This window comes from Sapajus apella, unplaced genomic scaffold, assembly GCF_009761245.1.
Source record: "Sapajus apella isolate SASKATOON/1434 unplaced genomic scaffold, GSC_monkey_1.0 scaffold4, whole genome shotgun sequence".
NCBI lineage: Eukaryota > Metazoa > Chordata > Mammalia > Primates > Cebidae > Sapajus > Sapajus apella.
This window is the reverse complement of record NW_022436944.1, coordinates 17,634,480-17,650,081: the sequence shown is the minus strand read 5'-3', so window position 1 is coordinate 17,650,081 and position 15,602 is coordinate 17,634,480. Positions and strand designations below refer to the sequence as shown.

The following is a 15,602-nucleotide window of genomic DNA, read 5'->3' as shown; positions in this document are numbered from 1 at the left end:
TCTTGTATATCTCCTGCACTAACTGTAAACTCACAAACTCTGGAATTATGTTTATTTGACGTTGTATCCCCAGTGTCTGATAAACATTTAATTCCATTACATCCCCTTTGGGATGTAGCATCACAAAATTTGGTATCTGAAAATATTGTTAGAAATTATTGTTTACAATTAGAGGCAGGAATAAAATACAGAAACCACATTATCTAACTCCTAAGACAGTGTTTCTTGTATATTTCATGACAGTTAGATTTTGACCACTGTAAGTTATCACTGCAAGTTATTAGGTAATACAGTAAGTGTTTACCATGTGCCAGATACTTATGCATTATCTCACTGGATCCTAGTACCTGGTCCTATTATTTATTGTCCTTTGGGGAGGCTAAATATTAGTTTATCTAAAATCATATGTCAGTTTTGGTGCAGTGACTCAGACCTTTAATCCCAGCACTTTGAGAGTCCAAGGCAGGAGGATTGCTTCATGCCATGAGTTCAGGAGCAGCTTGGGTAAGCCTATCTCTACCCGCAAAAAAGATAAATTAGCTAGACATGATGGCACATGTCTGTAATCCCACTGAGGTGGAAGAATCACTTGAATCCAGGAGTTTAAGGCAGCAGAGAGCTATGATGTCCCCCTTGTACTCCAGCCTGGAAGACAGCGAGACTGTATGTTATAAAATAAAATAAGATGAGAGCTCTGATTCAAACTTGGATACAACTCCAGAACCAATGCCCTTTTATTTAATACCACCTCTCAGAATTTATTTTCTGAGTTTGAATTATGAAACTGAGTTAGAAGGGAATTTAGTGGTCATTTATTCTAACCACTTGTGCTATAATTGGATCATGTCTACAGTGTTCCTTCCAAGTTGTCATCTAGCCTCTGAACACCTCCAGTGATGTCTTAACTTTTGCATCCTGGTTTCTTTTTTTTCCATTGTATGTTTAAACCGCCCATAAACGCTTTCTGTAAAACAGAGAATCTTAAAATGTGAAACAGAAAAATCAGATGATTGCCATTACTTAAAGCATATATAAGCTGCACTAAAAAGTCTGTGGAGACATTGAAACTGGGTACATCTTCTAGTTATTTCTGTATTTTCATAGCTGCCGTAATCAAAAATGTGGTTTCCAGTTCGTGGCCATAAGTCACTGGTTTTAAAGTTCTTTTTCAAAAATGAATAAGGAGACATTGCTTAATATATTAGCACACGGATGTTTCTGTACTTCCTTTTGATTCTAGTGATGATACAAGGACTTTTCATGGGAAACCTTTAGATGTGACCTGATCCACCAATATAAAAAGAGTGAAATGAAATTGAATTTCTTCAGACTCCTGGATCTAGTTTACATAGAACTTTCATTTATTCATGAGTCATGCTTAAAGGCATGGTAGTTTGAATTGTCTTTTTTATCTGACCACAAGCCTTTAGGTTCTTTAACTTCTTCCCTTTAGACTTAATTTTGATTAACTGAAGAGTGAAATTCGTCAGCTGAGAGAACCTATAAATAGATATTTATGAGGCATGATTATACAATCAAGCTTTTCACCAGTTTTACAAATACTTCCTTCTTAAATGCATGATTCTAATGTAAAAAAGTCTCTGTCAAGGTTTTTAAGATCATTAAGAGTTTTTAGCATCCACTTTATTATCCATGAAGTCGTCTATGATTTAGTTATCACCATGATTGTTACCATGGAGTTGCCAGGTTTCACTGACCGTGGCAGCAGTAACCTGGAAATTCATAAAGCCTAGCTCTATTCTGTTCCTCAAACTTAAAACCATTTCTCCATTTACATCAGTTGCCTATGTCATATAGAAACTGCTGCACTTTCCTTCTTTCTCAATGGGTAACAACCAAATGCAAGGAACGTCAAAAACCTACCTTTATTAGGGAGAAAAAAATTCTCAAGGTTTGCCCATATTTTACTGTGTTCCAGCGACACCCTTTAATTAGTTTCTGATAGTTTAAACAGCTGGTTAATTTCATAGATCTTTATCCTGGCTTGATGAGCCCAATATATAACATCTGTTTATACCAAGCTTATAAAATATAATTAGATAATACATTATAAATTGTATTCCATTTTTTTCTTCAAGTAATATGTTTACTATCAATTATATGCAGAGTTGTGTTGTAATAAGTAGACCCTAGAAATGGACAGTTTCTGCTTTTAAGGTTTAATTCGAGAGGAGCATTTGATAAAGACAAAAAATTATTTATGGACGAATCAGAGATGCGGAGCCTGTTGCCAAGAAAGGAAGAAGGCTAAGAAAAATATAGGTGGAGCATTCCATCTCAAGTGACAGTCTTATCTCTGGAATCTTAATTGATTTAACAGATTTCAGGTCATGATCTAAGTGTAGAATTCATCATAAAAGATTTCACACAAACTATTGTAAAATTCTGTCATTCACCACGTCCAAATTATTAGAATTGTTATTACCTGTAAGAATTCAAGGACGTGAATCTAGACTGAAATGATAAAAGCTTGGCTGTTAAATTTTTTGTCTCTGAAAATATGCCTACTTGATTACAGTTTTGCTTGAGTGAAAAAAACCTAATGACCCTTTAGGTTTTATAGTAGTGCTATTTTTTTACTTCACACCAGAATCCCTTTTTGAATAAGGTAATTCTAAAACAGTGATTCTCAGCTAGGGTAATACTTTAAAAGCAAAACAACACTTTATCTTACTTTTCTTATTTGCTTTTAGTAATATTTATTGTTGAATTTTCATGTAACACTACTGAAGGAAGACTTGGGATATTTTTAGTTAAATACCCTTTTTGGAACTTTTTATTTGAATTAAATTAGTTATATTTCAGTGGCCTTCGGAAAAATTTCCCACAGTAAGTTATTTTTCTCTAAATAATGAAATATCAAGATCCCAAAGATCCATAAGAATGTTATTAATGTTCAATCCACAAGAATCCTATGTTTAATAAGCCTTGTAAATGTAAATCTCAAGTCAAACAATTTTTATTAACATATATTTTGTGCCTACATTAAGTCTTTGACATTTAACTAATTGAATAAAAAATTCAACTAAATTTATTAAGGCATAACTAGGATTTTGTTATTTTGGGTGAAACAAAAATATAAAACCTGTTTCTTAATGCTAATCATAATTGATTTTTATTCATGTTTCACTGCCTCAGGAGGTTAACTCTTATTTAATTTCGCAGGATACACTGGGAAAGTAGACCTTATAAAGTGTCAAAGTCCAAATTGATCCAAATGATAAAAGGAACTAATTGGGTTGTTGTTAAGTGTGTACTGTTGTAAAGTCTCATAATCCTTATAGCAGTCCTTTAAGATATGTACAACTCTGTCCCATTTTATAGTTGAGGAAACTAGTTTCAGTATGTTAACTTGCTAGGATCATCCCACTAGTGAGTGAGTGGAGTTTGGATTAAAAGTCAGCAGTTTAATTCTAAAGCCTGTCCTTTTAAGCTATTTTATTATTTGTGAATTCAGCTTTTTGCTTAGGCAACTGCTGAGCAAGAAGCTGTCTTGCACTCCAGAATGTCTGACCCCAGAATGAAGCAGAGAACAAAAAGTACTTCAGACAAGAGACAGTAAACTGAAACATAGACAACTTTAATTCTTGAGGTCCTATATTCAGTGTTGCCTTTATGTTTATTGAAGGTGAAAAAAAATTATTGGCTGGGTGCAGTGGCTCATACCTATAATTCCAACACTTTGGGAGGCCAAGGCAGGAGGATTGCTTGAGCCCGGAAGTTTGAAACCAGTGTGGGGAACAGAGTGAGACCTGTCTCTACAAACAGCTTTTTTTTAAAAAGAAAGATGTAATTATTTGCTCAAACCCAAGCCACTATAATTTTTTTAAAATCCCAAATGTAAAACATTCATGAATTTATTAAAAATACTAGGCTTTCCCCCACCCCCAATATATATTCTGTTCATTTCACTATGGAACAATAACCATGCTTCGAGCTCGCCCTTTAGTCTAAATGAGAATCAAGCAACTGCCTCTTTAAAAACCCCATGAGGCCAAGTGTGGTGACTCACACCTGTAATCCCAGCACTTTGGAAGGCCTGAGGTTGGTGAATCACCTGTCAGGAGTTCCAAGACCACCCTAACCAACAAGGTGAAACCTCGTCTCTACTAAAAATACAAAAATTAGCCACGTGTGGTAGCAGGCACCTGTAGTCCCAGCTACTCAGGAGGCTGAGACAGGAGAATTGCTTGAACCCGAGGTTGCCATGAGCCAAGATTGCAGCACTGCACTCCAGCCTGGGTGAGGGAGTGAGACTTCATCTCAAAAAAAAAAAAAAAAAAAAAAATCCCATGATATTCTTCTGAGTTTAGCCCTATTTTGAAATGGTTCCTTGACAACCTTTATTTATTACTGTACTTGGACTTTGGGGGACAGATTTGGAAGGTATATAAAGTAGCAAAGAAAAACTAGTTAATAACCCTGGAGCAAATTCTAATCATAAAATATACTGTCCATAGAATTATGCTTTTTCTAGAAAGCTATTTTAACATTTCTGCACTTTCAAGAAATGGGCATAAAGAAAAGAAATGGGCAAAATTAAGATGAGCAAAAATTACGTGCTTTTCGCTGGTATTTGGCTTTTGACATACAAATAAACCAAAGGGGATAGCCTCATTTTTACTTTAGTCAAGCCTCATTGTAGAAATGGAATTGAGAAGATACTTAAGGCGTCTAAATAAGAATGACATTAGTGGAAAGAATATGTAGAATGCTTGAGAAAGAGGAGGCAAGTGTGAGGTCGTTAGATGAAAGGAATTATTAGTATTCCTAAGAATAGTTTCTTCCCAAGCCCGCCTTTTTCCATGACTCCTGACATGTTAGTGTTCTCCAGTGTTTTGGCCCCACTTGTCCTTTCATTGTTTAAGCAAGTTTGTCTTCTCCTATGGTTTGAGTTGCCTACCACATTCTTAAAACTCTCAAACCTGGACTTCTAGGCCAGAGATTACACTGGAGTTCTCAATACCTATTTCCAGCAGCCTTCTTTCTGTATTTCTCCAGTAGGATCTACATTTTACATATCTCAAAATTCAGTAGTCCCAAGTGAAACTTAAAATTTATTTTCTCATCTTTATTTGCAGGTTCCTCCACCACTCACTCCCCACCCCACTTCATCCCCCACAAAATCTAGCTGCCTTTCTGTGATACACCAACCAACTCCTAGTTGCTCCAAGAATAAAGCCGCAGGCATCCTTACCATTTTCTTTGTCACAGATAGTCCTTTCCTTTGTCATATGACTGATCTCTCAGTATTCTGTGTGCTTCAGTTGAAACTTCAAATATTTTCTAATCCCTCTCACCCTTTTTTTCCTCTTGAGGTACCAATGTATATCTAAGTCTAGGTAACTGTCAGTCTTATACTGTTTTTCCAGTCTCCAAGAAATAATTTAAAGTAGCAGGTACTATATAGTGTCAAATTTTTAATTTGGGCTTACATCCCTTGGTATGTATTCTTCACTCCTCAATAATATGCTGTCATCAGATTAGCTTGTTGCTGCTGTGTAAACAGTAAAATGAAATCTCTTTCAATAGAGCGTGCTCTAATTGTTAAGTACATCAGTATGAGGGAAAATGCCACCCTCTTCATATCCCTTTCTCGTGCCCTTTCTTAGGTCTTACTCCGAGGAAGGAAATGATCTTTTCATCCTGTCAGACCTTACCTAATGTTAGTCTACTAAGAAATAATGATTTTGTCTAATAAGAAATAATGCTAGGCGGGGTGACTGGTTCCTGTAATCCTAACTGCTAGGGAGGCTGAGGTGGGAGAATTGCTTTAGCCTAGGAGTTAGATACCAACCTGGGCAACAGGGTGAGGCCCTGTTTCTAAACAACAAATTTTAAAAATCAGCTGGGAATAGTGGTGCACACCTGTAGTTCCAGCTGCGGGGGGGACTGAGACTGAAGCAGGAGGATCACTTGAGCCCAGGAGTTTGAGGCTGCAGTGAGCCATGATCACACACCACTGCACTTCAGCCTGGGCATCAGATCAAGTTCCCATCTCTATAAAAACAACAACTAGCTAACGCACAAAGTCCGATATCTTAAATAAATGTAATTCCATATTCTTATCTAAGTATTAACTTGAAGTAATAGGATATTAATTAAACAAGTTATTTGGAATGTTTGGACTATAATAGTGAAACTGCCGTGCAAATTTTACTCTTGTATCAGTCTCTAATTTTTCCAGACTAAATTCTTATCTCTTACATTTTGAATGTTATAATAGATTTTTAGTTCAGCTAGTTTTAAAATGGCTCTACAAGAAAAAGTAATTATATCAGAATTTTACTACCATATATTAAAATAATACCCCAAAACATCATAAGTTGGATATGTTAAAGAGATCTGGAAAAAGAAGATATTGTTTATTTTAATCTTGTATATTTTGGGGGATACATTTTTAATATAACATTTTTATTATGTAAGTTTACAAACGTTTTGTATTATAGATGTTTACCACAAATTTTTACCATTTGCTTACCAGACTTACTTTGAATAAACAGAAATCACTGCACTGGGAGCTATAAACATTATTTACACCATAGTCATAGATATAAATTATATGAATCCTAAACAAAGAAACAGGATTTTTACAAATCACAAATACCACTTATGTTGTTCATTGTTTTGTTTGTTGAATATAGTACCTTATCTTGCAGAATGAAATAGTCCCTAGAGAAAATGGAGTTGGCACCTCCTCCCTCCTTTCTCCCTTTCCTATTTTCTGTCATTACTTTTCCTGTCTGCCATTTGTTCATGTTTGGAGTTTACACTGTACAAGATAACTACTTCATGAGTTATTTTTATTTTTGAACATGTTTTTCATTGTTCAAGATGTAGTGAAAGTACTCTTGCTTTTATCTCTGTCCCACATCTGCCTGCCTTCCCAAACAGCCACTTTCTTAATGTATGTATATCCTTCCACACACTTTCTTAATGTGTGTATATTCTTTTTTATGTGTATATAAGCAAATCAATGTTTATTATCTTCCTTCATGTAAATGATAATATATTGTGCACACATCTGTACCTTTTCTTTTAAAGATTTCCGGAATACATTGTTTCCATCTCAGGACTTGATACATACCATTTTAATATGCATTATGCATCTATTTTAATAGATGCATACTATTTAATTGAATGGATGGCTATGCCGTGATTCATTTAACCAAAAGTGTTGCTGTTATAAACAGTGTTGTAATGAGTAGTCTTGTTAAATACATTATTTGCTATGTATATAAAATATCTAGAGGATAAATTCCCAGATACATGATTGCTGGCTCAAAAAGTGAATAATTAAGGGAAGGTCGGGAGAGAAGAGAGGGAAAGGGATAGAAGTCTGTTTTGGAAAATAGTATTACATTATAGTTTTAATTTGTATTTTTATTTTATGAGACAGATGTTGAGTATTTTTTCATGTCTTTCTTGTGAATGTTCAATGTGAATTCTCCCCATTTTTCTATTGGGCATCTAGTCTTACAGATTTCTAGAAGTACTTTATTTATATTTTTGGAAAATTATTAGAGACTTTTTGATTTAAAAAAAAATTAGGCATGCAGTTACATAGTCTTGTCCCACTCCAGAGTATTAAAGAAATTCTAATTAAATGGGTTTCTGTAAAGTTCTTAGTATAGATGATATGACTGACTCTAGACAAAGGGGGTCAAAGGTAGGATGATGGACTTTATGTAGATTGCATGCTTTTTAATCTACGCTTTACTGGCTAGGAATTTGACTAAAATTAACAAGATAAATATAAAATATGCTGAGAGCATTGGTGAACAAGGTTTTTGTAGAAGATGCTAACAATAAAAATCATTATATCAATATTTAACTGGGTTTTGAATAGTTCCTTGGGAAAAGCATTCATCACACTATTGCAGGACTGGCTCCTTGAGAAAAGTAACAACAATTAGTTTTGTAAGTAGAGATTTTACCTGCTTGCTCCGGATGAATAATAGCTTTAAAATAACTTACTTTGTGTTACTGCTAATAATAATCTCTATGGGCCATTTTGGAGGGGTTTTTTTTAATCATGAAATTAAACATTTTGTTTTGCAATGGTAGAACTGATGGTCAGTAATTAGAATAACATTTTGAGTTTTTAGTTTATTATTAACTTCATGTAACTTTTATTCTTAACCATAGAGATTTGCATTCAGCCAGAGTGTCTACATGAATTTTATTTATTTAGGCCCTTTTGAAAGGAAAATTCTTACTTGTTCTTAAATAAGCTGTAAATATTTTTTTGGTCCCCTCTTACAGAAGAGTGGTGGATTTTTAAAATTATATTTAACCTCACAAGCTTGCTGAACTGTAAATTCATTTGTAATCAGTGAGTTGCATTTTTTAAATTTTCTTTCTAGAAAACAAAACGTGTTTGTTAGAGAAGACGCAAAATGTTACCCAGGTTAGAATTAATGCATTTTAGTAGTAATGATGCTATTTTGGGAGATGGAAGTGGGTGGAATAAAGGTTATAGATGATTTCTGAGGCTCCCCAATAAAGGTATAGCTTCCTTCTACTTGTGAATTTCTGAAGAATCAGTTTTAGTTGGTTTGGGCAAGGGGGCTTGAGCATGAAGTATGCAGATTTACCAACTCAAAGGAGTTCGTATTACAAAAGATTTGATTCTGTAATTTGGAGAGTTCCTTTAGTGCATTTATAGTTGAGATTGTAACTCAATGCAAAGTGAAAAGGGTCTTTGAGTAAAGCAAGGCATTTTTAAATTTATTTTTTGTAGTATTCTAATTAAAGATACATAAAATTTTTAAGACATCTTCAGCTTTCTAACAAACCAGAAGAACATTTTCGTTCTTAGCAATTAGGTAAACTGTATCAGCTATATAAAGATCACCAAGCACAAGTGCCTTTTCTAAGAGGTTCCCTCCTTTATTCTCAGAGCTGAACTTCTTCTAGGAATTTGCCAGATAAGATAAATGACATATTCTGAGAATGGTTTAATCTTTGGATTCTTGCTTATGGTTTCACAACTTTACATTTGTTATTTAAAGTGCTGTTAATAATAGACGTAACTGGATTTATTTTGGGTCACTAGAGATTATTTTTTCACAGTCTTACTATTATGGAAGAAAATACATGTGTTTTGACATTACATCCAGGTTTGAATCCTGTTCCTAGTATTGTGTCTTTGAGCAAGTTACTTGACCTCAGTTTCCTCAACTGTAAAATGAGAATGTTGCTCAGGCTTGTTGTAAGTACTCACTAAGATAATGTGTGCCTGCTCTAAAGTAGACAATCATTAAGTGTTCTTTTTCTCTACCTTGTTGATTTGTTAATCAGCATTTATATCAAGGGGAAGACAGAAAGACAAAGTAGTCAAACTGTCCATTTTATAAAAGAGAAGTAGTCATCTTATTTTTCTAGAGTCGGGTCTGGATCTGTCGCCCAGGCTGGAGTGCAGTAATGAACCCCAATCCTGGGTCAAGCAATCTTCCATGCAGCCTCCTGAGTAACTAGGACCACAGGCTTTTAATTTTTTTTTTTAAGAAATGGGTTCTCACAATGTTGCCCTGGCTGAATTTTTTTATTTTAAATAAGTAGCCATGATGTATCTGTCCACATTACTACAGATAAATAAAAAAGTTGGTGTCTCATAGATTTTTAAAAATATGAGATCAAGGCTGGGCGAGGCAGCTCAACCTGTAATCCTGGCACTTTCAGAGGCTGAGATGGGCGGATCACCCGAGGTCAAGAATTCTAGACCAGCCTGACCAACATGCAGAAACTCCATCTCTACTAAAAATACAAAATTAGGCCGGGCGCGGTGGCTCAAGCCTGTAAATCACAGCACTTTGGGAGGCTGAGGCGGGTGGATCACGAGGTCAGGAGATCGAGACCATCCTGGTCAACATGGTGAAACCCCGTCTCTACTAAAAATACAAAACATTAGCTGGGCATGGTGGTGTGTGCCTGTAATCCCAGCTACTGAGGAGGATGAGGCAGGAGAATTGCCTGAACCCGGGAGGCGGAGGTTGCGGTGAGCTGAGATCGTGCCATTGCACTCCAGCCTGGGTAACAAGAGTGAAACTCCGTCTCAAAAAAAAATACGAAATTAGCCAGGTGTGGTGGTGCATGCTGTAATCCCCACTACTCAGGAGGCTGAGGCAGAAGAATCACTTGAACCCAGGAGGTGGAGGTTGCCATGAGCTGAGATCGCACCATTGCACTCCAGCCTGGGCAACAAGAGGGAAACTCCGTCTCAAAAAAAAAAAAAAGTTAGATTACCTTTAGTAATTTTAACTTGTGAAGTTGGAAATTCTTCATCTGTCCTCTTGCTTTCTCAGTAACATTGCAAGTGATCTCATGGTAAGAGTAAGGAGACCTAGGAGGAAAAGCTGTGGTAGGGAGCCCATTAGGGTCAATTAAAAGATGAACAGCATGGAAAGCTACCCTGTCTTACTGTAGCATTGATATACTTTGAGTTTTACTTTTTCTGTGAGTGTAATTATAATTAGCTTTATTTAAACACTAAGTTCGAGCTCATTTTGTTGTTTTGGAACAGAATTCCAATAAATAAGTATTTTCTTATAGAAGTCTTTTTTACTTTCCACATCTCTGTATTTCTGTTCATTCTCTCCATATCCACAATTTTTAATGCATCTATAAATGCTAACAAAGGTTTGATTTTTATTGAAAGAATGATTCATAGTAAATAGAAAATTTGTTTTCAAAAATTACCTTTTGACTTTAGCAATTACAGTTTACCCTAATAGTTTAAAAAGGAAAATTCTAAACTCATTTTTCCCTCACGCTTCTGTGGCAGTAATTATAACACTTGATTTTAAATTGACTTGCTTCAGTTTGACTCCTATATACATATATACACTAATCTGAAATACATGATTTATTTATACTACCACCATTACAGGGTTATCGGGTTTATATACTTTGTGCTGGGAGTAAAGACAGCACTTAAGCTCTTCTTAGGGAGCTTAAGTTTGGAAACTGGTTAACCATCAAAATATAATGTGCTGAATGTAATAATTAAAAAGACAAGGTATAGTATTGTAACATTAGATGAAGGAAGGAAATCATTGATTCTGCTTCAGTTGATCATTTTCCTTCTGAGAGTCAAATCTCACTATGACAACTTGGAACATAATAGAAAACATCTGATAATCTCATTGAAACAATTATTTTTAAACCATATTCTGGGATCTTAAAATATCTTATTGGCATAAGACTACCATATTGGTATCTTCACTGTAAATCTGGCTGTTTAAAGCAGTGGTTCTCAAACTTTAGTTTCTCTCTGAATTGCCTGGAGAGTTTGTTAAAATAGATTATGGGCACCGCCCCAAGAGTAATTAATTCTGGGATGTGTCCAAATACTTACATTACAAACACGTTTCCAGGTGATGCTGATGCTTCTGGTTCAGGGATTACGCTTTGAGAACTGATTTATCTGAGCTCAAAAAATTTTAATGCCTTTCTCATATGAACCATTAATTGTTTCAAATCTAATTACTATCAGTATACATTGAGTTACTATGTGCCAGGCACTGGATTCACTTACTGGAAAAGCTGAAGAAGTTATGGAACTTCCCTCAAGGAGCTCAATCTAATAGGATCAACAGTGATAGTATTATAATACTCAAAGTAATCACTGTCTGTATTGAGTGCTCAGTGTGCCAAGTACTATGCTGAACATTAAACTCATTTGAACCTCACAAATGGCATATAATCCTTATTTCAGATAAAAAACCTAAGGTCTAGAAAGGTTAAATAATTTCCCAGAATTCATACATTAAGTATATGGAGGAGCCAGAATTTGCTATTCTGCCTTTTTGCACTGTAAAAAATTTGTAAAGATTGGTAGACCCCAGAAAGGATGGAGTAATTGGCTCTACCTTAGAAAATCAAACAGCATCACAGAAGAGATAGCACTAGAGCATCTTAAAGGACAGGTGTAAGATAGCTAGATGAATTAGAACTGTGAGCATTTCCAGATGAGGGAGCAATTTCTGCAAAGCCAAGGAAATTCCAGAGAATATATGTTCCACAGACTGCAAATAGTTATATAAGACCATAACACAATAGGTAGATAGATGAGGAAAACAGACTGTATAAGGCAGAGGTCAAAGTCATAAAGAATTTTATATACCAGGCTAAGAAGTTTTAAAAATAGAATTAGGCTTCTTAATTTTCCCTCCTATAACTTTCATCTGTAAGCCAGCAGTTCTCAAAGCATGGTCAAATAGTAGATTCCACATCATCTGGGAACTTGTTAGAAATGCAGATTCCTGGTTCCACCTCATGCTGGCTGAATCAGAAACTGAGGTGGAGCCCAGCAATCTGTGTTTTAACAAGACCTCCAGATGATTCTGATGCATGCTAAAGCTTGAGACCACTGCAGTAGATTATAGAATTCTTATATAATAGCCTTCAAGACAGTTAAAGGTCACTATGGTGATTAGTAATTCTATTTGACATTGATTTATTCTGTTAGAGTACAACACCTAACAGAGTTGAAGTATTAATACCTTTTAAGGGATACATCTTCATCATGATCTATTTTTACCTTGCAAACCTGTTTCTTCTGTTGTCATAAAAAAGGTCTTAGGACAAGAGTTTGTTAGCTTAGCATTCAAAGAATAGCATGCTAATTATTCTTAGCTATGGGAAGATTTTAAAACTTGCTGACTGATTTTAATTACAAAAAAAAAAAAAAAAAAAAAAAAACCCAGTAAACCCTTTTTTGAGGGTTTTGGGGTTTTGTTTTCTACGGCTTGTTAGTACATAAAACTGGTATTGTAGTTAGCATTTAAAGTATGCTATTTAAACCAAATGTGTTGAAGGAATCAAATGATTTAAGTCGTGAAATGACTTAAAGTAATTCTATCTTTCCTTGCCATGTAAATAAAAATACAGAAAGTATATTTTTGAGATTCTCAAGCAAACTAATCTAAATGCCTGTCACTGTCTTTTTTGCCAAAATGTGTTTAGTATTTGTGGTGAATATATCTACATGGTATCTGGCACTGAAGTATACACTAAAGCCTTGTGGTTTACATAGTGGTTCTATAGTTTATAGTTACATATAGTAATACTTTGCATAGCTTACTACAGTCATTTAAAGCCCAGCACATATAAAATATTTGTTAATGATCCATAATCCTTTCTAGATATTAGATAAACAAAACCTCTTTTCATCTTAGAAATAGTAGCAGCAAGAAGTGAAGGTAGTATGTTGTAATTAATGTGGTTAATGCTCAAATAAACAAACTTAGTGCTCCATGTAATGATTCAGGGTTTCAAGAATTTAGAAGTGGAAAGTCCACTGAGGCATTGACATCAACCCCTTTATTTTACAGATAGGGAAATTGAGATCCAGGGAAGTTAAATAGGTGATTTGCTGATGGTGATATAGGAATTGAATAGCAGAACCAGGATTATAACCAGTTCTACTTGGATTGCAACATAAAAGGCACAACTACATAGGACAGAGTATTTCTGAGCCTCAATCTGATGTAACATTGTGGGTCCACACCATCTAAAGTAGTGTAGTCTCCAGGTATTTTAGCACTGAAATCTTCTTAGGTGGAGTATACTTTATGAAAAGTATTTAGTAACACATAAAAATTATCTTTTTGTATTGATACAATAAGCTAAAGTTTCAGATTTTTCAAGAGTAATTTTAAAACCTAATAACTGTTTTTTAAATAAAATTTAAAAAAGAAAAAGATATAAATTCCAGCTGTTCTTACTACTTAATACATGATAGAATATAAACCACCAAAGAGGACAATTATTTAGCCTTCTGTGTTATTATCATACAATTGCTAAGGTGGTATTTGAACTTGGGATGTGCTTACAGGCTAGATAACTTTTCAGTTATTTCCAGGAAAAATTGATCTAAACCCACATACATACCTTATTGGGTGATTTTTGCCAGGAAGCAACCTACAATCAAAGACTTGTAGGTTGGCCAGAATGTTGAGTTTGTTTTTTGTTTTTTGTTTTTGAGATGGAGTTTTGCTCTTGTTGCCCAGACTGGATTGCAATGGTGTGATCTCAGCTCACTGCAACCTCCGCCTCCTGGGTTCAAGCAATTCTTCAGCCTCAGCTTCCCGAGTAGCTGGGATTACAGGCGCCTGCCACCACGTCGGGCTAATTTTTTTATATTTTTGGTACAGACGGGGTTTCACCATGTTGGCCAGGCTGGTCTCAATCTCCTGGCCTCAAGTGATCAACCAACCTCAGCCTCCCAAAGTGCTGGGATTACAAGTGTGAGCTACAGCACTCAGCCAAATGTTGAGTTTCTTGTTAACCAATCCTGCCCAAAAGCTCTATGAATCATTTTTAGAAGCCATTAAATTTTTTTTTAAACTAGATGTTAAAGTATAAAACTTAAAGCAGAAAAGTCAAATTAAGAGCAGGGACTAGAAAAAAAAAGTCAAGCCATCATCTGAATTTTACATTGGAATTTTTACATGAAATGCGATTAGAATATATAGTTGGTTAGTGAAGAAGTTTAAGAGATATGGAGAAGACACTGCCCATTTAAAATGTGTCCTTTTAAAACCACTAAACAGGAGAAAGTCTTAATAGAATTGGGAATTTTAAAGTAGCATAAGTATATCACAGGCAAATTAGAAATTTTGGCACTGCGAAGGACTTGTAGAAGTCATCTATTTACTGAGACCCTCATTTTAGAAATGAAAGCTTTTAAGTACTGAAATTGTCAGAACAGACTTAATAAGCTATTTTAAATTACTATATTTGGTTTTAAGTGAAACACAAATGTCTTTTACATTCTTTTAAGAGTTGGAAGGGAGGTAAAGTTTTTTAGAATAATTTAATAACATATTCTAATTTTTTCCAGTGCATCTGGGGGAGGTGTTGTAGCCATTGACAACAAAATAGAACAAGCAATGGTAAGTAAAAGTTTACAGTTTTCCCATTTCATAGATTGTTGGTTGTATGGAACACTTAGTTTTTATCAATTTTAGAAAACAATTAATTTAAACCAAAGATTACCAAATCATGTTTTTTTGACAATGAGATTTAGTTGAAGATGCTAGAACATTGAGAATGTTTAGTCTAGAAATACCAATTGAGTAAATATTTCTCCTAGTTGAACATCTCACATTTCATTATAATTGATAAGGGCCATTGGTGAGGGGGGCATACATAAAGACAGTATGTTCCCCAAATATTTCAGCATTGAAAATACTTTAGAGCAAAAAAGAGTATTAAAGCAAAAATACCTAGAGGTCTGATTCAAGTAGGCTGTAAGTAAGCTATGAGTAGACCAGGCACAGTGGATTGTCTGTAATCCGAGCACTTGCGCTGAGATGGGAGGATCACTTGAGACCAGGAGTTTGAGACCAACCTGGGCAATGTAGCAAGACCCCTGTCTCTACAAAAAAAAGTTGGGTTTTTTTGTTCGTTTTGATACATAGTCTCGCTCTGTCGCCCAGGCCGAAGTACAATGGCACAATCTTGACTCACTGCAACTTTCGCCTCCCACATTCAAGTGATTCTCCTGCCTCAGCCTTCGATAGCTGGGACCACAGGCACACACCACCACAACTGGCTAATTTTTGTATTTTTAG

At 35.1% G+C, this 15,602-nt stretch overlaps 1 protein-coding gene across 4 annotated transcripts in view; it reads left to right on the top strand.

The window, feature by feature from the left end:
- TSC22D2 (TSC22 domain family member 2) overlaps nt 1-15,602 on the top strand; it is a 48,761-nt gene that overhangs the window by 30,856 nt on the left and 2,303 nt on the right. For 3 of the 4 annotated variants that reach the window (XR_004264283.1, XM_032263374.1, XM_032263367.1), the window contains one exon: nt 14,870-14,921. Coding sequence is in view for 2 of the 4 variants with exons in the window: in XM_032263374.1 (XP_032119265.1) it covers nt 14,870-14,921 (52 nt within the window). In the remaining 2 variants the exon portion in view is untranslated. Of the gene's footprint in view, nt 1-14,869; nt 14,923-15,602 lie in introns of those variants that run through there. The other variant, XR_004264289.1, reaches the window with a different exon arrangement.